The following is a 22,296-nucleotide window of genomic DNA, read 5'->3' on the forward strand; positions in this document are numbered from 1 at the left end:
CACCAGCCCGTGGCTTCACTCCTTCCTATGCTCCCTGCAACCTCCTGGTTGTCATGTACTCTCAGGAGGTAGGAACAAGCAGACCCTGCACACCACTGCGCTCAGGCACTGCAATTCCAAATGGATCTTACGTGGGTCATGCAAAGGAGAGAAGTTCCACGGGCCAGCCCCTCCTTACTCACTCCCACTGAGGACCTGCATACGGTCTAGGTAGACTGGCCACAATCCAAATGCACCAGTACCTCATTGGAGAAGTTTTAAGTCCTGTAAAGCTTTCTAGGCTGCTGTATCATATGTGTCAAATGTTATGGAGGATTTGTCTTTAGTTCAAGTACTGTATGCCACTACTGAGATAATAAGAGCACCTCCGCGTACCTTCTCTCGTTGTCATCAAGGTGAGCAAAGAGCACATTCTTGGAGATGGCTTTTGCCAGGGCAGTCATTGTTTTATAGTCCTTTGGAATAACCTGTGGGGGGAAAGAAACACAGAGTTACAGTTCTCGCTTTGTTTCATTATATATATATATATATATATATATATATATATATATATATATTTGTTTGTTTTTATTTTATATATATATATATATATATATATATATATATATATATATATATATATATATATATATATATATTGATGCACTACTCAATATGATGGATGCAGTTTGTTTCAAATTGCTAAGTCAGACTTAGAATTTAGTACAAAACCACCAAGAAAGCAATACATCCCAGTTTCAACAGCCTGGAGACAAGAATCAATGTTACTAATACAAGAATCAGAAGAGATATGTATCGGAGCCCCTCTTTGTCTTGCTTCCCTCCCCCTACAAAATATCCGTATACAGCAGAGACTGACAAGAGCTATGAAGACAACTTTCATATTTCATTTATTTTTTAAGAGATTGAGGAAAACATTTTCCACACAATTCCTCTCCCCAAAGCAACTTCAGAAGCAATTTACCTCTAAACACAAAGCACGAGAGACATTTCTCAGCCTTAGAAACTCAAACATGGGTCTTATTTATTTTTTATTGTGAAAAAAAAAGTATTTTATCAGTCCACAGTATCAAACCAGAGGAACTTTCGAAAGAAGGCGTTCTTCCTCGTGAAATGAGGTTTACCGCCATCGAAAGAAAAGCCGCGTTCTTTCGATTTAATTTCGAAAGAACGCGGCTGCAGTCTAGACACAGGTGAGGTTTTTTCGAAAAAAGGCTACTTTTTTCAAAAAAAACCCTGAGTCTGGACACAGCCTTACAGTGCGAACAAAGAACAACCCCAGAATTATTTAAAGGAAAAGTGGCATTGTCTGTAATGGAGCACTAAGCCATACCATATGGTTTAGCCACTAGGTGGCACTATGTGTAAAATACCTTATTTAAATGAACCTCTGACATCCCTGTCAGAGTATTAAAGGATCTTACGATGAACACATCTAGGCTGTGTCTACACTGGCACCCTTTTCCGGAAATGCTTAAAACGGAACAGTTTTCTGTTATAAGTATTTCCGGAAAAAGCGCGTCTACATTGGCAGGATGCTTTTCCGGAAAAGCACTTTTTCCGGAAAAGCGTCCGTGCCAATGTAGACGTGCTTTTCCGGAAAAAAGCCCCGATCGTCATTTTCGCGATCGGGGCTTTTTTGCGGAAAAGAAATCTGTGTTGTCTACACTGGCCCTTTTCCGGAATAGTTTTTCCGGAAAAGGACTTTTGCCCGAATGGGAGCAGCATAGTTTTTCCGGAAAAACACTGACAATTTTACAGTAGATCATCATTGCTTTTCTGGAAAAGCAAGCGGCCAGTGTAGACAGCTTGCAAGCTTTTCCGGAAAAGCGGCTGCTTTTCCGGAATAAGTGGCCCAGTGTAGACACAGCCCTAGTGTGCATAAGCAAGCTCTGCAGCCAGTCCATATATGGTACAGGAGAATGTGACAGTCACCTTGGTAAAGGCTCAAGGGCTGAATTCTATCTCCACAAACACAGCTCCTTCATTTCCTCAAGTCAAAGGCTTTGTCTACACTAAACACCCTTGTCAATCTAACCTATGCTGAAGTCAACGTACTTACCATGGTGTCTTTTGTGTGGTAAAGTCAGCGGGAGCCGCTTTCCCACTGACTCCGGCTACTCTTCTCATCCTGGCAGAGTACCGGAGTCAACAGGAGAGTGCTCGGAGATCGATTTATTGCATCTAAGCAGACACAATAAATCAATTGCCAGTGGATTGATCCCTGTGTAGAGAAGACAAGCCCTAAGGCACAGAGAAGTCAATAGAAACACATGTACTTATCAGAGGGCAACATTTCACCTTCACTTGAATAGAGACTCGGAATTCCTAATTTCACACAAAGAAGAGTTAGGCGCAACATAGCACACAATGAGTACGTCTACACTTCACGCTTATTTTGAAATAAGCTATTCTAAAACAGCTTATTTCGAAATAGCATGTCTACACTGCAGGGAAGACCCAAAATTAGTCCAAGGCAGGCTTCCCTAATGTGGACATGCTATCTTGCCTCAGGTGCCAGACTGTGCGGGGGCGCCACTAGGGTTACCAGGTAGACCCCCCCAAAATACTGGACACACTTGATCGTGGGCAGGGAAGAGGGACCGGCCGGGAGGGGAGTGGGGCTGGCCGGGAAGAAGGGGGGCAGGAGGCGGGGCTGGTGGGGGGGAGCTCGATGGGAGATGGGGGGCTGGAGAAAGGGGGGCGGGAAGCAGAGCAGACGGGGGGGGGTGCAGCTACTGGCCGCTGCCAGAGTCCAACAGGCTGCACCCCCGGCATTCACTCCATCTAGTTGCTAGTAGAAGCTGGGTGGGGGCGGGGGGAGTGGCTGGGAGCATGCAACCAAAGGCTCCCAGCTGGGAGGCGGGGCCGCGATTGGCGCTGAGAGCCTCTAGTTGTGTGCAGAAGCCACTGTCCCCGCCCCGCCCAGCTTTTGCATGCGACCACAGGGCTCCCAGCGCCAATCGCAGTCCCGCCTCCCAGTCGCTCCCCCGCCCCTGCCAGGCTTCCGTCCGGCACCCAGCCAGACATTGCATGTATCCAGTATTTTCTGGAATTTTCTACCGGACAGAGGGTGCAAATACCAGACTGCCCGGTAGAAAACCGGACACCTGGCAACCGTAGGCACCACTAGGACCCAGAGTGTAGAAAATTGTGTCTGCTGCTGGTGCATATGTGCATATGGGGGTGTCATTTGAGCTCCCCACCTCAGGTGCCAAAATGTTGTGGGCCGGCCCTGTTTTTTTTAAAGTTTCTAAAGTGGATATTAACAACTACAGAGAGAAAATACTAAGTAGCTGAAAGTCCCTTTTAAAATAACATGTAAATGCTTTTTAAAGTGTCATGCATTAACAGTTTAACTAGAGCATTTTTTAAAATGTACTGGGTAGCTACCAGCATTATTTGACTTAAATGCTGGGAGAGTATTCTTCTCTAATTGGCTCTCTCAGGTGTCTGTTTCTTGTGAGGGAAGACCCAATAGCAATCACCGAGCTCATAATGCATGCATGATCATGGACAGAAAAAATACCCTACCCAAAAGCAATGGTTGACAAAATGTGTTCCTATAGACATGGCCTGAAATACACAACGCTTCTACAAAGAAAAGTTTAATATGTTATGAATCTCTGCTGCAAAATTACAAATACCTGAAGATGAATGTGAGAAGTCTAATCAGATAATGAAAGAGCTCATGTAATAAGGCTAAAAATAAATCCATGCCAGTGATGTAGGAGTTGACCTACATGCTCTAAAATAATACATACACCTTCAAATGATGAGGCTGGGAACTTAAATTCATAACGCTGCTGGACACTAAAAGCCATGGACTTAACAGCAACACACGTTGTGCGGCCCATTCCAACAATTTGTAAGGCACTCTGCTGTCTACCACACCTCTTTTGCCATAGGACTGCAAAGTGTTTAAGTGTCCACTTCATTTTAAGTGGTCTCCTATAACATGTGCAAATTCCTTACGCTTAACAATCTGTCCTGACTTATATTTAGCTGTACCACGATAGCTACCTTTTCCAGACTCGAGAAAGCGTTCTGTGAAGCTTGAAAGCTTATCTGCTCCACCAATAGTACTTGGTCCAGTAAACATATTACCTCATCCACCTTGTCTCTGTTGAAACAATCTTAAAATTTCTGAAGGAAATACCGCTGGAGGCAGATAACTTCTAATAGCGCATGTTGGGATACACCCTCAGTTTAAAGCATTAGGGAAAGTTCACATGAGTTAAATTCTGCCCAATGGGAGTTTTGCTTAGTTACAGATCTGAGAACTTGGCCCACCATATCTGTCTAGGTTAAGCACTATTTATACCCTCAGGTGATTCCACTGGGAATTTCCTGAACAAACTGACCCAAACAAGAGCAATGGCATGCTAAATTGTATCTGCCTTGCAGCCTTTTCATGAAAGCTCTGCAGAGCACTGATCCTGTCTTAGATTAGCCTGTAAATAGCCATGCACATCTTATGGCACACTGAAATAATGGCTGGAGGAAAATTTAAGATTATGATGGCTCTTTGGGGTACTATGTGTGGCTCTCCAGACATTTTGTTTACCAGTGCTCAACCACAGGGTTGACAGACATCACTGGTTTCTGTCCATGTTGTTTTTTTCCTACCAGTATTACTAAACGCATGTAAAGCAAAGGCAAGTGAAGTGAGGTGCGTGCTGCTTGCTCACAACATTGACCATGAGAGAAGTTCACTCCCACTGCATCCAATCAACACACTGCTATCGTTCTATCGGTACACCCTGCAAATTGCAAGGACACAAGTGCCGTTAGCAAAAGCACCCTATCCCAGGAGAGTGTCTTGGTTATGACAGTTTTGCAGCCTACTGAAATGAATGAGGGCCACTCACACGGTCCACTCACTAGCCTAGGTTGCCCATCTCTGGGCTAAAACCTAAGTCTGTTAATGGCAAGATGAGCAAAAGTCCTGCTCTTAGGAGTACCTGCCAAAGATTAAACACAATTAATAGTATAAAAATACATTGATTTGATTGAAAGAGCTCTGTGAAGTAGAGTCCAGGGCTTCCACAAACTGTAACCTTCTAGTTCTTGCTTTGTTTATTCTTAATTTGTGCTTGGCATTTCTTTGGAGGCAGTGGCAATATAAAATGACCCATTGCAAATTGTGTATTACAGAGTAAAATACCAACAGATCATCAGATTGTAACATACACTTCAGCATCAAATTGTTGCTAACAAGTTACCTTTCTAACATAAGAAACCGCATCTTCCTCAGTGTACACCTCAGCACTGACACCTCCCCTTCTGCGTCGAGCTTTCACCACCGGGTTTGGAGGAGGAGGAGAAATCTCATCATCATGAGAATCCGACTGGGAATTAGATTTCTGCCGAGCCAATATTTGTTTGCATTCTTCCTGTAAGTGAAAAAACAAAGAGATGCAATTTCGCCTCGTAGCTATGTAGCCGCCTCTCTAAACAGAACTTGATATACTTCTCTTTGGTAACTCACAGCAATGTATTCATTTCTACTGTGATGGGATATTTCATATTCTTTATGGAAATATGATTAATAACTTGAATAGGCTTTAAGCAAAATATTTCAGTAAAATATCATTAGAAAGGTTATTATCTTCTGAACATGTATATTCTATTTGTGTGCATGCACCATGGCTGTATTTAAAGTTAGAAATATGAAGTATAAACCTGTTTGCTAATCTACTTATGCTAAGTGAGGGCCATTAGTAGTACTCAAGGAACCTAATGGTCCGGTATTCAGGTCAATGATCTCTAAATAGTCTTGTTTTTTCTGTAAGCCTGGACTATGGTTGGTCCTGCCAAGACATGTATCCAGGTCACCTAATGCTGGAACCCTTCCTGGACACTGTACTTTTCCACTGAAGGGGAGAAAAGTTTGAACTGAACACAAAGGATTCCCACATTGGGCAAAATCTATGTATAGGCAGGAAACCAAGCAACGAGAATAGCTGTCAGATGAGAGGACACCCCTGTTTACCATCTGTGATGGTGCGTCTGCCCCACACTAGCCCATTAATGGTTAAAACCCAGAAGCTGAGGCAGAGACCACCAATTAAGGCCCAGGTGAGGGCAGTATAAATAAAGGCTCCTGGAGAGGAGGAGACACAGACTCACTCTTGCTGTAGCTGGGGAGCAGGAGGGATCTAGCTGCCAGGGAAGCTAGAGGCTTCCTGACTTAGACCAGGGCTGGGGAAAGGCAGGCAGAGCTGAGGAAGCTCTGGCCAGGCAAGTTCCCAGGTTGCAGAGCCTGAGACAAGGCCTGAGGCTACTAGAGTTGCAGGGATACAGCCAGGGCAACAGAAGGCAACAAGTCCACATCCCCTTCCCAATGATGACTGGCCATTTCAGACTGAAGTTTGCCCCTTCGGAAAGGGGCTAGATGACGACTGGCAGTGGGTCACTGAGGCAAGGTGGGTATAGGGTTTGGGGGATCCCTGAGGGAGAGGACCCCAGAGAGTAGAGGCACTGCGGTAGAGCAGGATCCAGAGGGAAGGATCCCACAGTCTGGGAGGGGCATGGTTACTAACACAAAGTGGTTCAGAATAACAGGCAACTTCAGACACCAGCCGAAAGGGGGCGCTCCAGGGCTGAAGTGCCAATTCCCAGCATGACCAGCCAGAAGCATCCTGGTGCGAGTCCCACACCTTGTTACACCATCTAAACTATCTGCTACACCACCTAGACCTGAACATTAAGAAGGATTAGGCCCAAATAGGGAGGCTACCCAGCTTGTGAGAAAATATTATTAGAACTAGTGTTAGAGTAAGAAATTGCATGTAACAAGTTTCTTTAAGTATTAGGCTTAATTGGAATGTTTTGTTTTATTTTGCTTAGTAACTTACTTTAATGTGTCTGCTATCTCTTGCAACCACTTAAATGCTACTGTTTATACTTAATAAAATCACTTTTGTGTATTAATAAACCCAGTGTAAATAATTGTTATTTCAGGGAAAGCTGTGTATCTCTCTCTTTCATTAATAAAAGAGGCAAACAATTTATGAGCTTGCTCTGTATAAACCTTGTGCAGAGTAAGATGGATTTAGCTGGGTTTCTGGTCCCATTTGGGTTGTACACTTAGGCGCTGTGTCAAGTCCCTGTGATTGAGCCTTCCCAGAGCTGAGCTGCTCTCAGCGTCTATGTTGCTCTGCTGTGGGCTGTAACCTCAATTCTGAGCCATCACCAGAGGGGACCAGAATAGACTTGGCTCATCAGGACAGGGTGGTGGGGTGCCCAGACGGCAGGTAGGCAGGTTCAGTGGTATTTTAGCACATAAGTGACCATCTCAAGGGAATCTCCCTGTGACTGAACTTTCCACATCTGTATCTCCATCAATGTTTTTACATTTGTGCACTTGTGTGTTCTGATGGACCACTGAAAACTAGTGAATTGCATGAAGGAAAACCAGCTAACATAATCTACATGTGATGAGGTATGGCTTGGAAATCTGACACTGGGCAGGATGGGGTTAAAGGACAATTCTGAGCCCTGGTAGTCCTGCCCCCTTCAGCCTCCCTTAGGGAATATGGGCATGTGCTGAGCCTGCCTAGGGCTGATGGTTTGCTTTCCACCTTATCTTGGCTATAAGCTTAGAGAGGAAAGCAACAGCACGAAGTTACTCAGGGAGGCTAAATTGGAGGATATCTTCGGGGCCAGAAACTGTTGACTCTCCTAGGGTCCTAGGTCAGTGCATGGTAGGATGAACAGGCTTAGACTAGTCTACTTTTGCCCTGCTACAAAAAGGATCCAAACCATTGGCATCCCTTGCCGCACTTCTGATTAAAGACCTATCCACCAGGATTTGACACAGGGGGCTTTACTAACCAACCACTAGGCAATCTAACCCATCAAGGACTCTATCACACTACAAAGTGCCACAATACTAAACTTCTCTCTCACATCAATTACCCACCAAGGTATCATTATTGCTTTCAGTGGTTTAGTACTGCTGTGGGGAAAAACTGAGGCCTTATATTACTTACTTTGCAAAATAGTTTTTTTTCTTCCAGGTGATCTACAGCATCTTTGAATTTCCCATGGGATGATACTCAAGAGTGAGGGAGTAAAAGAACAAACTCTGTCATGACTAAGTTTCTCTTAAGGAAAGAGTCTAAACTAAAAGTCAAGCATTAATCAGACCACCTCTACTTCTGCTAGGAGCTTTGTTCCAGGTTTCCCACTACTAGAACACAGCAAAAATGCTGGCTGACCTTTTTTCAAGAGGTTACATATTCTGGAATCTTCACGGATAGAGGCCAATTCTAATCTCACTCCTGATTTATGACAGTGTAAGCAACTCCCATAAAATCAATGGAGTTACAACCATGTAAAACTGAATAAATGAGATCTGGATCAGGCCCTGCAGTACAATGAAAATTGATAGTTGGGTTAGCGCCAGCTGGCCAAACCAAAAGCTGTGTTCCAAACTCCCACTCCTAGAAAACAATACAGAAAACAAAAGGGAATCCCTGAAGAGGGACTAATAGGGGAAAGAAACAGTAAAGGGGAAAAGTCCTGGGAGCTACAAATGTGTATGGCAGTCAATGATATTTATCAAAATGTATCATGATCCACTGATTTTGTTTAACTTTTCCAGAATTTAACTTAACAAAACTACTTTCACGGTGACACTCAAAGTCCCTAGTAAGATTAGTGCCTCATTGCACTAGATCATGATACCAAACCCCAGCCCCTTCCTAGGAAATTCCTATCTAATTTATGTGTAACAAATGGAGGGAAAGGAGGAGAAACAAGGAGGGTACCAGTGACAGACATGTGGTTAATTACCAACATAGCCAGTTGGCTTTGTTGACACAGGAAATGAGTTATGGATAGCTCATCGGGTATGACACCAGAAAAGAGTGTGGTACATAAAATTTGTCCTGTTTTATTGGCACATGCCCATAACTTTAAAGCTTGTAAGAAAAACAGATGATTAATAGATGGTTTGCCACTGATATTTATGGATGTCTGACAAATCCAGCTATGCTGCTTATGATTTCTAGTCTTGTTCTAGTCACTTTCTCCTCTCTCGCTGATACTGCCTCCTTTCTTAATACAAACAAAAGTACCTTTTACATCAACCTGATAATATTGCTGGTGGCTCACTTAAAGAACAAGTTAGTATTTCTTAAGCTGCATAATCCAAAATGACAGCTCCCAGCACATTCTTGTTTTAGTCAAAGGTAATTTTTAAGATCTAGACTACAGAACTGTTTAGGAGACCAACAGAGAAATACAACTTCTGGACTAGCAAATGGCCTGATTCCACAACTATCCAAATGTGCTCCTGTGGGTAATGAACTCCCTTAATTATTTGGAATCCCAGGCATTACTGCAAGACCCACTGCGCTACGTGCTAAACAAGCACAGAATTAAACTGACTTTAAGAGAGTATTCACCACCATGCAAGACAGAGCACCAAGCTACTGAAAATTGATTCAGTTCCATCTGAAAATATAAATTATGCGGTTAGAGGATGGCTAGACTGGATTTTCATACACTATCAGAACGATGAATCATACATTCTCACCAGATTCCTCTCCACAACATACACGGTAAATGTCTGGATGCACTAGCTTACTGAGTAGAAGTATGCAGCGACAGCAAAGCAAACATTCTTAAAGAATATACAAAAGTTCTTTGCATTTATAATTTTAATTAGTACTTGTTTACATGAAAGTAATACATTTTGAAGCATTTCAAATATTAAATAGCTGACTGCATTTTTAATTTAATGTAATTCTTCAACCATATAATACTCTTTTGTTATTCAGAGTGGCAAAACTATATACAGTTTCTCCAGACACTTGACTGCAAATGTAAAAATTGACACTCCTTTCAGTAAACACTTCAGTTCTGAAAAGTATAGCACAAGATACACTATTAAAACCAGATAGGCAGGTAATTATATAATATTACTTTACACTTACATTGTCTATTTATTCATGGCATACAGTACTACAGAAAATTATTTATTTGCTAAATTTGAATATTACCCACTTTTTTTTTGTTTCTTGCATTTGTTTTTTGTTTTTATATTATGCAATATAATAGGCATTTGTGAAGAATTAATAACTAATATGTCCCCTAGTCTACTACAGATTTATAAAAGGTAAAAAGGCTCAATGAGGTAAAATAATATTACAGTTCACACACCTCTTAAACCCAAATACAATAGGACAATATTAAATAATTATAAAAATGAGTTACCATATGATTCATTTCAAAAAAAGTGTCTTCACTACAAACTCTCTTTATATAGGCAGCAGACAGTTGACTGGCTGGCTTTTCCATGTGCCGCTATTTGTAGTCTAGATATGCTTTCCATTATTGAACTCATTGCTTTTTGAAAACAAAAGCATACACTGTGTCCAGGGTACTGCTCTCAAATAGCCATCTTCCCTATATCCTGAGGTAAAACTACATAAACAGAGCAAATATTTTGAAGGAAGAATAGACTCTCTTAAGATTAGTTCTTTGAACAGTGATCATCAGCTATAGCTTGCTATGAATGCTTTTACAGAACTCACTTTCAAGTAAACACCTCACCATTTTTTGTTGGCATGACAACAGGCTTTCTCACTCTCTATTGGAATGGCACAGAGAATTCACAACAGCAGGGGAATCATATTTCCAGTTTAAAATGATAGTCTATGGAGAAAATAGGCGCACAGACTAGACCACTGTATAATAGGTGGTAGTATTGGATCAAATCCAATAGCAATTGCCTTATTTTCTTAATTTTGATACTAATAACTGCACTGACTTCAATAACCTCCCTAGACAATCAATAATGGATTTAAAAGTAGCCATTCTTCTACAAAGGAATTGTATCACCCAAATACAGAGGGAGACAGCTGAAGTGGAATTCATTTACAGATTCGACATTATCAACTTGGGCTTGAATAAAAATAATAACTGGTTAGCACACTACAAAGGCAATTTCACCTGCCTTTGATATTCACATTTACAGGTCAAAAGCTATGAATAGGACACATCGAGCCTGACTCAATTAGGGTGCATCTACATGGCACCCTAAGCTCGAAATAAGATAAAATGCCAATTGTATATCTTATTTCAATTGAATTTCAAAATAGCATATTTCGAAATTTGGCACATCTACACAGTGCCAAATTTTGAAATAATGTGCTATTTTGAGACACCCCTTAACTCTTGTGTAATGAAGGTTACAGGGATGCCGAAATAACGTGTTGGCTATTTCGAGAACTATCTCGAAATAGTGGGTACGTTCAAAAGACTCAGAGTAGCTATTTTGAGATACTTCCAGTATCCCATAATAGCCCCTCTGTGTAGATGTATTCTGAGTGTCATTAATACTGATCCTACAATTGACAGGTAACTGCTTTTGCTGTTATATGTACTGTGTATTCTGTAATATCCACTCCAAGACATCTGATGAAGTGGGTTTTACCCACAAAAGCTCATGATACTATATATTTGTTAGTCTTAAGGGCGCCACAGGACTGCTCATTGACTTCAACAGAATTACTTTGGACTTACACTGGGGTAGTAAGAGGTGCCTTGGGCCTAAAACGTGTAAATCACTAGAATAATAGAACTACATCAATGCGCCCAGAAGTTATAAATCAACATCCCTGTCTTACAAAAATATCAGTCATTTGATCAGGAATGTGATCAAATACAGTACCATAAAGTTCAAGGTAGTCAATAATATTGCCAGTGAATTCGAAGAGAGTTGGACCGTGAAGTCAGAGTACTGGAGTTGGCAATTTCACTGGATATATGATTAAGGACAAAAATTGGAAAGGGAACAAGAAATGTTATCCTTGCCTAGAATTTTTTTTTAATTGTAAATGTCTGCAGTAGGGATATGAAAGATTACTGGTTAACCAGTAAGAGTCACCCTTAATGGGTGATGCTTACCAGTTCCAATTAATCAGTGGGGGCTGGAAAAGCTCCCCACCTATCATGAAGTCCAGAGAAGCCCCAGACCACAGCAGGCCTGGCACAATGCAGGCAGGAACTGCTCCAGTTGGGTTGGAGCGGCCCAAGCCTGCAGTGGTAGGCCACTCTAGCCTTGCCAGGAGGAGGGGAGGAGATCAAGCCCAGCTGTTAATTGGTTAAACGTGATGTAAACTTCATGTTTAACCAGTTAACCAATTACATGGGATTTTATATCCCTAGTCCTCAATGGCCTGTGTTTCTAATGTATGTGTGGTTGCAGCTAAATAATTTGTTCTGGGGAAGTTTGGAGCTGATACAAAGGAATTTAGTGTGCTAACCTCAAAGGAATAGGCCATTTAGTTCTCTGATTAGTGTTTTCATAGGGTATGAGCCAAAACATTGCAAATGATCACAATTCTAAACAAGTGTTTGAGTTAGTCCCTTCCTTTCATATTACAGTTCAAGAGTATGTTTCCTGACCCTAGACTCTCTTCTGCCTAAGTTGGCACATTTCCAAGGAGAAATTCATTTTCCCCAGTTCCTCCTGCTGTATCTGCTTTTCATGCTCTGTCATCGTCTGGAGACTAACAATGGGAAAGTATAGAGACCTATGACACTTGGCAAGGTCCAAATCGCTGTCTAGCTTTACAACATTCCAGAAAGACTTTCAAAAGCAAAGCTGGCTATTAAGTATCACTAAGTGATTTCCCCTCTGTCTGCTCCCCACAACATATTCACTTCGGGTATGTCTACACTAGCTTGTTAATTCAAGCTAGGTAGGCAAATCAGGCAACCGGAGTTGCAAATGAAACCCGGGATTTAAATATCCCGGGCTTTCTTTGCATGTTCCCGTGTGGCCGCCATTTTTAAATCCCCCTTAGTTCGAACGAACTGCCCACGGCTACATGCGGCAGTTTAAAGTTAATCTGAACTAAGGACTTAGTTCGAATTAACTGTTATACCTAATTCCACGAGGAGCAACAGTTAATCCGAACTAAGGATTTAGTTTGGATTAACTTTAAACTGCCGCATGTAGCCGCAGGCAGTTTGTTACTAAGGGGGATTTTAAAATGGCGGCCGGATGGGAACATGCAAATAAAGCCCAGGATATTTCAATCCCGGGCTTCATTTGCAACTCCGGTTGCCTGATTTGCCAACCTAGCTCAAATTAACGAGCTAGTGTAGACATACCCTTAGTTCTAAAACTGCTACACTGAATGCTCTCTAACTGAAATATTTTCTTTTTCTCCCAAATTTAGTCCTCCAGAAAGTTTCCTAATTGATGGCCCTGAAATCTGTGTCCTATTAGCTGGGATTATAAAGATTAGAACTGCAAAAGACTTAGGGTATGTCTACACTACCCTCCTAATTCGAACTAGGAGGGTAATGTAGGCATACCGCACTTGCAAATGAACTAGCCGGGATTTAAAAATGGCGGCGCCCGGCTTATGCAAATGAAGCCCGGGAAATTCAAATCCTGGGCTTCATTTGCAAGTGCGGTATGCCTACATTACCCCGCTAGTTCGAACTAGCGGGATAGTGTAGACATACCCTTATTCAGTCAAACTATTCCACGCTGCTGGCAGTGCTGGATTGATCTGCTCAGTATGGGGTGACAGGATACTGGGCTAGATTGACTTTTGGTCTGACCCAAAATGGCCGTTCTTGTATTCAGAACAGTTAAAAGCTTCAGGTTTTTAAATAAAAGCTGAAGCTCAAGAACATACAGCAAAATCTGACATTGATGGAAATTTTAGAGCACTCTACTCCTATTTCTCTGAGGGCATGTCTACATTATGGAAAAGATCAACCCTCCAGAGGTTGATCTTCTAGCGATCGACTTAGTGGGCCTAATGTAGCTTCCTAAATTGAACACTGAGGGCAGACCCCGCTTGCGTCCGGTACTCCTCATTCTGTGAGGAGTAAGGGATGCCAACAGGAGTACCTGCTGCAGTATAGACACCGCAGCAGCTTGGCTTAAGGAAGTAGAATCCAGCATTTTGCGTAGCTGGATGGCATACCTTAAGACGACCTGCCTCCTCAAGTATAGCCCAGGCCTCACTCTGCAATCCTCTCTGATCACCTTTCTGTCAACTCTGCACAGACGTCCCCCCTCCATGTACATCTCAACAAAGAGAAAAAATGAACTTCTCTTCCTGCCCCATCCTGTCATCAATCACCACAGATAACTCCATTATTATATGGGCTTGTAAATTCAGTGGGACTTTCTGACCTGACCCTCTGCATTGCCACACCTAATATCCAGGCTTTTAAATGCTGTCATTTCTTCTTTTATGGCACCTCTGAACTCTGTCTTTCACTATCCATCCCTTGCCACTCATGTCCTTATCCATTTCTTAGGCTATGGCTATGCTACAGCTTATGGTGGCATAATTTATATTGCTCAGGAATGGGAATAAACCATCTCCCTGAGTGATACAAGTTACATGTGGGAGAGCATCTTCTGCCAATGTAGCTTCCGCACGGTTGCTGCCCTGCCCTACCCTGCTGAAATTCCGCCCTTGCGCCGTATCCTCCGTGGATGGGCAGGAGCTGAAATTTTAATAGAATGAAAAGGGGTCTGTATGCTCGAAGAAGTTGGGAACAACTGGCATAAAGCATCTTCATCAGATGCATTGCATATTGATACTGCTGTGCCACTGGAGCACTGCATGTATAGACCAAGCCTTAGTTATCTACAATCTAGACTTCTACAACTGGGTCCTCTCTGGCCTTTTTACAACACATTGCATTCCTAGCTTCTGATCTAAGCAAAACACTACTGCCAACACATCCCTCTCTTCTTTGACTCTGCTTACATCCCATTCATCTTTGAATCCCTTCACTGGCTTCCTCTTATCTCCTCATTGCCTTAAAACTTGTCTTCCACTTCAATGCCTTGCAGAAACTCATTCCAGCACCACCATTGCTCTAGTTTCTTATCTATACCTCACTATACAGTAGAAAGGTTACATTACAAAATACAGAAGGTATCTGTGATGATTAAAAACAGAGAACTGTAGCCAAAGGTTCTGCTTTTTTAAATCAATGCCAAGTAGACATTTGTATAAATAGCTAGTATTGAAAGAAAAAAATCACCTGAAACAGCTTTACTTCTAATAGGAAAACAACACTTCAAACTGAACTGCAAGGATATTTTGCTGTGCTTTTCAGCAACATCAGCGCTTCTGTGTGAAAGTTTTTAACTATGCCAATATTACAGGATTTACAGTGCCAAATCCATGGCTGTTTACTTACTGCCAGATTCTGTTTTTCTCATTTATACTGGGGAATACCTTAATCCACAACTAACACCTCTGACTTTAGTGTGAGAGTATTCAAGGAATATGGTTTTATTTATAAGGATGGAAAATACTGGCCCAGAGAGCACCGGGAAAAAAAAGATTACTTCTGAGAGGTAAACCATGGGGCGCCTGAAAAACTCATATTTGTGGTATTGCTCCTCAATGTTACTATTATCTCTGTTCCACAACACCTTGTTGTTCTTCTCCAATATGCTTCCGATGCATCTACAGTGGTTTAATAAATGATGGATGTACCAATCTGACAACACTCTGCTACTCAAATTGTCATCCTGAAAAATCAGTTACTAAATTTCTTGGCTTACCTTTGTTTATTAAATGATAGTGCTGAAAAAAGAAGACTAATAAATGGAATGAAAATTACACATCTAATGTGTAACACTACTTCCTGGAAACTCATCAGACATAAAAACAATTTTTTTTCATTTCTGTAGATAATCTCCCCTCCACCCCCATCCCTGTGGCACTTCAGAATGCATTTTAGAAACAAATTACACTGTAAATTACTATAATGTATTATTTATATAGCACTCTCAGGCAGACATTATGTTTGTGAGGGATGGAATGCAAGAAAAGTAAATGATATCTTCACCATTTGTTTTAAGAGCTTCTCATTAGTTCCACAGGATGTGTTTAATTTTTCTTTGATTAGCTACCACTTCGTGGTGTAAGGCGAAGGGAGCTGGGGATAAACGGTTTTTTGGATTACGGTAAGTGAATTCTAAGAAGGGATTTCAAGTAGATGGGTGTTGGCCCACAGTATACTGAGTCGAAAATTCATAGATAGTGGCCTATACGAAGGAAGACACAGAAATGCGAGATGGATCAGGAAAAAGAGAGTAATTAATAAAAACGCTTGGGCACCTTAAACAGGGTCAAGGTTGAGATATAAGAGGTAAGAACAAGCACAGAAAAAGATGAAAGCCGAGAAAACTTGTTTTTCATCAAGGTTTTTTTTATCACTAATATTTACCCTGAAAGGCTGAAAACCATCAAGCTCACAAGATTTTGCAACAGCTCTTTCTTTTAAAATGTCACTGATCAAATTTGGTGCCAAGTGTCTTTAAGATTTTTCCTTTGAAAAATCCAAATTTACTTATTTTTTTTAAAGCACAACTGCCATAAGCTTCTGGTAAATGTTCTTATAGCTAATCAATATTCTTACTTCATATTCTTCATTACTTAGAGTAATTAATATGGGCAAAGCTGTTTGACACCATTTTAATAGTCTGATCCAGGCTTTCCCCAAAGCATCTTCTACAAATAGGAGAAAATGAAATAAAGTAATTTAGAAAATAGGTTAATGCCCTTGAGTAAGGACCGCTTAGCCATGGATTGGCCTGGAGTCACCTGGAATTGGCATTAATCTCCCGGTGACTACTGAAAGCAAACTTGGAGATGTTAATAGGATATTTTAAGAAAATGACATTTTGTCATGTTGGGGAAAAAACCCTCCCAAAATAGCTTCATTCAGAGTTGGCAACCCTAGTCATGACTAAATGGGCTGCAGCAGTACTTAAAAGATTTCACTGGCTCTTGAGAAGCATTGCCCAACTTAATGACAGAGAAAGGATATGGGGAAAGAGAATTTACTATGTGTCACAGGAGAAGTGACTGGACTCTTTCATCTGTCTGTATCCTAAACTTTGACCTTACATGAAACGTTGGTATTATATAGTGAAAGACATTTTACATGCAACAGCAAAGCAAATTAGTGAAAGAACAGCTAAGCCACATAAAGTCACAAATCCTTGACTAGAAAAAGCAGTGTTGCTCTAGTGCCCATGACTTCAATAAGAGGAGACTCAATTCTCTTGAAATTAATTATCACAAGCAGTACGTACCTGTGTTGGTATTCACAGCAGGCAGAACAAGCATTGAATTAGCATAAAGGATGAATTGCCCTTGTACGAAGATGGATCCCTTGATTAGTTTTTAAGAAATCACATAATGGTTTTAACAGTGGTATAAACTCTAGTATAAACCTAGCAATGGGATTTTTGCCTCTGTAACATCTAACCATGGCTGTAAAAATGCTGGTGCCCAGTTTATGTCAGAGTTTATACTGGAGCTTAAAAAAACGGGTCAGAGGTATTCTAATGTAGACAAGACCCTAGAAGTGGTCTCTCCATAACAGTGAGGGGCATTGTGAGGGCTTGCACCCCTTCTGTCTTTGCTGTAGAGAAGTAGAAAATATCAGTCAATTATAAACATTAAAAATCTCATCCACTACGTAGGGCAAACTAGGCTTACATTGAATCTGCATGCTTATGTAATTCCCACAGATTTTGCTGTATGTTCTTGAGCTTCAGCTTTTATTTAAAAACCTGAAGCTTTTAACTGTTCTGAATACAAGAACGGCCATTTTGGGTCAGACCAAAAGTCAATCTAGCCCAATATCCTGTCACCCAACCAGGGCAGTCCCTAGGGCAGTGCAGGGCCCAGGAAACCACCCCAGCATGGCCTAAGCCCCACCTTGCCACCCCTGCCCTGTCCCAGTCCTCCCCTTACTCAAGCCATGCCCATGCTCGTCCTCTGCCCCACCTCTTCCAGACCCTGATCCACCCCCTCGTATCTTTATTGCACCCCTTCCCCCAACTTCCCCCCCCCCCCCAGGGTGATTCCCAGCAACCCTAGAAGTGGCAGGAAGCAGTGATCTGGCCCTAACCACTCCGCTCCCTTAAGCCCAGCTCCCAGCCTGGTTGCTCCGCTTCCTGCCACTGTGGTGTAGCGGAGCGACACAGCTGGGAGATAGCAGAATGGAGCAGGCAGGATTGGGTAGCTCCATTTTCCATGGATCCCACCATCGCTGGTGAGTGCAAAGTGAGCCCGACCCCTACTGCCAGCACCAGGCCCCCCAGGAATCCCCTGGACCTCCCTGGGCCCCACAAAGGTACCGAAGTGTGGGGCCCAGAGCAGTCACCCTAAACCGTCCAGCATATGGGACAACTCTGCTTCCAACAGCAGCCAATGCCAGTTGTCCCAGAGGCAATGAACAAAACAGGTAATCATCAAGTGATCCAAAAACTAGGTTTGTTGGGGGCAGGTGAGCAAAGCCCACAGGTAAGTGCTGCATGTGCGGGACTGGGAGATCGGTTGGAAATGGGGGGGACTACGGCCTATAATGGGAAGGAGAAAGGAGGGTCAGGGCACAACAGGGAGGCAAGATCAAATCAGTATCTTAGATGCCTATATACAAATGCGAGAAGTATGGGTAATAAGCAGGAAGAACTGGAATTGCTAACCAATAAATACAACTATGATATCATTGGTATTACAGAAACCTGGTGGGATGGGACACATGATTGGAATGTTGGTATGGAAGGGTACGGCTTGCTCAGGAAGGACAGACAGGGAAAAAAGGGAGGAGGGGTTGCCTTGTATATTAAAAATGTATACACTTGGACTGAAGTGGAGATGAATGTAGAAGATAGCCGTGTAGAGAGTCTCTGGGTTAAGCTAAAAGGAGTAAAAAACGAGGGTGATATCATGCTAGGAGTCTACTACAGGCCACCTAGCCAGGTGGAAGAGGTGGATGAGGCCTTTTTTAAACAATTAACAAAACTATCCAAAGCCCAAGATTTGGTGGTGATGGGGGACTTCAACTATCCAGACATATGTTGGGAAACTAACACAGCAAGGCACAGGCTATCCAATAAGTTTCTGGACTGCATTGGAGACAACTTTCTGTTTCAGAAGGTTGAAAAAGCTACCAGAGGAGAAGCTGTTCTGGATTTGGTTTTAACAAATAGGGAGGAACTAGTTGAGAACTTGAAAGTGGAAGACAGTATAGGGGACAGTGATCACGAAATAATAGAGTTCATGATCTTAAGGAAAGGTAGAAGGGAGACCAGCACAATTGAGGTAATGGATTTCAGGAAGGCAGATTTTGATAAGCTCAGAGAACTTGTAGGTAAGGTCCCATGGGAAGCAAGACTGAAGGGAAAAACAACTGAGGAGAGTTGGAAGTATTTCAAAGGGACGTTGTTAAGGGCCCAAAAGAAAACAATTCCGCTGTGTAGGAAAGATAGAAAATATGGCAAAAGACCAGCTTGGCTTAACAAGGAGATCTTGCATGATCTCAAAATAAAAAAGGAGTCATATAAAAAATGGAAACTAGGACAACTAACAAAGGAGGAATATAGGCAAGCAACACGGGAATGCAGGGGCAAGATTAGAAAGGCAAAGGCACAAAATGAGATCAAACTAGCTACAGGCATAAAGGGAAACAAGAAGACCTTTTATAAATACATTAAAAGCAAGAGGAAGACCAAGGACAGGGTAGGCCCACTGCTTAGTGAGGAGGGAGAAGCAGTAACAGGGAACTTGGAAATGGCGGAGATGCTCAATGACTTCTTTGTTTCGGTCTTCACCGAGAAGTCTGGAGGTGTGCCTAACGTAGTGAATACAAGCAGAGAGAGGGTAAGTTTAGAAGATAGGATACACAAAGAACAAGTTAAAAATCACTTAGGAAAGTTAGATGTCAGCAAGTCACCAGGTCCTGATGAAATGCATCCCAGGATACTCAAGGAGCTGATAGAGGAGGTATCTGAGCCTTTAGCTATGATCTTTGAAAAATCATGGCAGACAGGGGAGATTCCAGAAGACTGGAAAAGGGCAAATATTGTGCCCATCTATAAAAAGGGGAATAAGAACAACCCAGGAAACTACAGACCGGTCAGTTTAACGTCTGTCCCAGGGAAGATAATGGAGCAGGTAATTAAGGAAATCCTATGCAAACACTTGGAAGGTAATAAAGTGATAGGGAATAGCCAGCATGGGTTTGTGAAGAACAAGTCATGCCAAACTAATCTGATAGCTTTCTTTGATAGGATAACGAGCCTTGTGGATAAGGGAGAAGCGGTGGATGTCATATACCTAGACTTTAGTAAGGCATTTGATACGGTCTCGCATGATATTCTCATTGATAAACTAGGCAAATATAACTTAGAGAGGGCCACGATAAGGTGGGTGCATAATTGGCTGGATAACCGTAGTCAGAGAGTTGTTGTTAACGGTTCTAAATCCTGCTGGAAAGGGATAACAAGTGGAGTTCCTCAAGGGTCTGTTTTGGGACCCGTACTGTTCAATATCTTCATCAATGATGTAGATATTGGGATAGAGAGTACGCTTATTAAGTTTGCAGATGATACCAAACTGGGTGGGGTTGCAACTTCTTTGGAGGATAGGGACATAATTCAAAATGACCTTAGCAAGTTAGAGAAATGGTCAGAGGTAAACAGGATGAGGTTTAATAAAGAGAAATGCAAAGTGCTCCACTTAGGAAGGAACAATCAGTTCCATACATACAAGATGGGAAGCGACTGTCTAGGAAGGAGCATGGCGGAAAGGGATCTAGGGGTCATAGTGGACCACAAGTTGAATATGAGTCAACAGTGTGATGCTGTTGCAAAAAAAGCAAATATGATTCTAGGTTGTATCAACAGGTGTGTTGTAAGCAAAACTCGTGAAGTCATTCTGCCGCTCTACTCTGCACTAGTTAGGCCTCAGCTGGAGTACTGTGTCCAGTTCTGGGCACCACATTTCAAGAAAGATGTGGAGAAATTGGAAAGGGTACAGAGAAGAGCGACAAGAATGATTAAAGGTCTAGAGAACATGACCTATGAAGCCAGGCTTCATGAACTGGGCTTGTTTAGTTTGGAAAAAAGAAGATTAAGGGGGGACATGATAGCGGTTTTCAAATATCTAAAAGGGTGTCACAAGGAGGAAGGCGAAAATTTGTTCCTCTTGATTTCTGAGGACAGGACAAGGAGTAATGGGCTTAAAGTGCAGCAGGGGAGGTTTAGATTGGACATTAGGAAAAAATTCCTAACTGTCAGGGTCGTCAAATATTGGAATAAATTGCCAAGGGAGGTGGTGGAATCTCCCTCTCTGGAGATATTTAAGAACAGGTTGGATAGACATCTGTCAGGGATAGTGTAGACGGAGCTTGATCCTGCCTTGAGGGCGGGGGGCTGGACTCGATGACCTCTCGAGGTCCCTTCCAGTCCTATTATTCTATGATTCTATGATTCTATGATTCCCTGTCGCTCATTCCCACATTTGACAAACAGAGGCTAGACATATCATCCCTGCTCTTCATGGCTAGTAGCCATTGATTGATTTATCCTCCGTGAATTTATCTAGTTCTTTTTTGAACTTTTCTGGATGCAAAAATAGCTGTGTCGATATAAATCAAACTACTGCCATTTTACTGAGAAAGCAACAACACATAATTAAGTAAAATAGCATCAAGAGATGTGCGAATTTGCCCTATAAATCTTAACAATGGTACATTTGCATGTAAACAGTGTCAAGCAGATTATGCATCAAGATCAGCTGATTTCCCTCTGGAGCACCTGGCATTAGCCACAGTCAGAAGATAGGATACTGATCTAGATGGACCTTTGGTCTGACCCAGCATGGCCACTCTTATGTTCTCATGACTTTAATTTGAGTATGAATTAGTCTTATCAGACCCATGGATATTTCTGAACCAATGCTTGGGCTTTAAATTGTTTAATTTGAGGCACTTTAATTTAGCTTGTATTGTGTATAGTTGATAAATGAGTCAATAGGTAGCCCCTTATTTTATGTTCAGAATTAACAAAAAATATTGCCACAGATTTTCTCCAGATATAGATTACCCCAAACAACACTGATATTACTCCTTATCAAGCTAGCCAATCCCCAATCCAGTTTTCCCCTAGAAATTAAATAGTTTTCTAATCTGTGCTATGGTGGCACTGCTGGGGCCATTGAATACAGAAGATGTTGAAAATACCATTCTGCTGATGCTGAAGAATAATTAAAACCCCAAAATGAAAGCACCACTTGTGATGGATAGGAGGAGTGCTGGCCAGCACTCAGGGTATGTCTACACTACCCCCCTAGTTCGAACTAGGGGGGTAATGTATGCATACCGAACTTGCTAATGAAGCCCGGGATTTGAATTTCCCGGGCTTCATTAGCATAAAGCCGGCTCTGCCATTTTTAAAAGCCGGCTTGTTCGAACCCCGTGCCGCGCGGC

General features: G+C 42.1%; 1 protein-coding gene across 3 annotated transcripts in view; it reads right to left on the reverse strand.

The window, feature by feature from the left end:
- Positions 1-22,296, reverse strand: part of PRKAR1B (protein kinase cAMP-dependent type I regulatory subunit beta) — a 159,511-nt gene that overhangs the window by 129,133 nt on the left and 8,082 nt on the right. For all 3 annotated transcript variants that reach the window (XM_075899535.1, XM_075899534.1, XM_014580848.3), the window contains exons 3-4: positions 5,226-5,396; positions 376-467 (exon numbers count right to left, since the gene is read on the reverse strand). In XM_075899535.1, the coding sequence (XP_075755650.1) occupies positions 376-467; positions 5,226-5,396 (263 nt within the window). The remainder of the gene's footprint in view (positions 1-375; positions 468-5,225; positions 5,397-22,296) is intronic.

The sequence above is a fragment of the Pelodiscus sinensis genome, chromosome 16 (genome assembly GCF_049634645.1).
Source record: "Pelodiscus sinensis isolate JC-2024 chromosome 16, ASM4963464v1, whole genome shotgun sequence".
Lineage (NCBI taxonomy): Eukaryota > Metazoa > Chordata > Testudines > Trionychidae > Pelodiscus > Pelodiscus sinensis.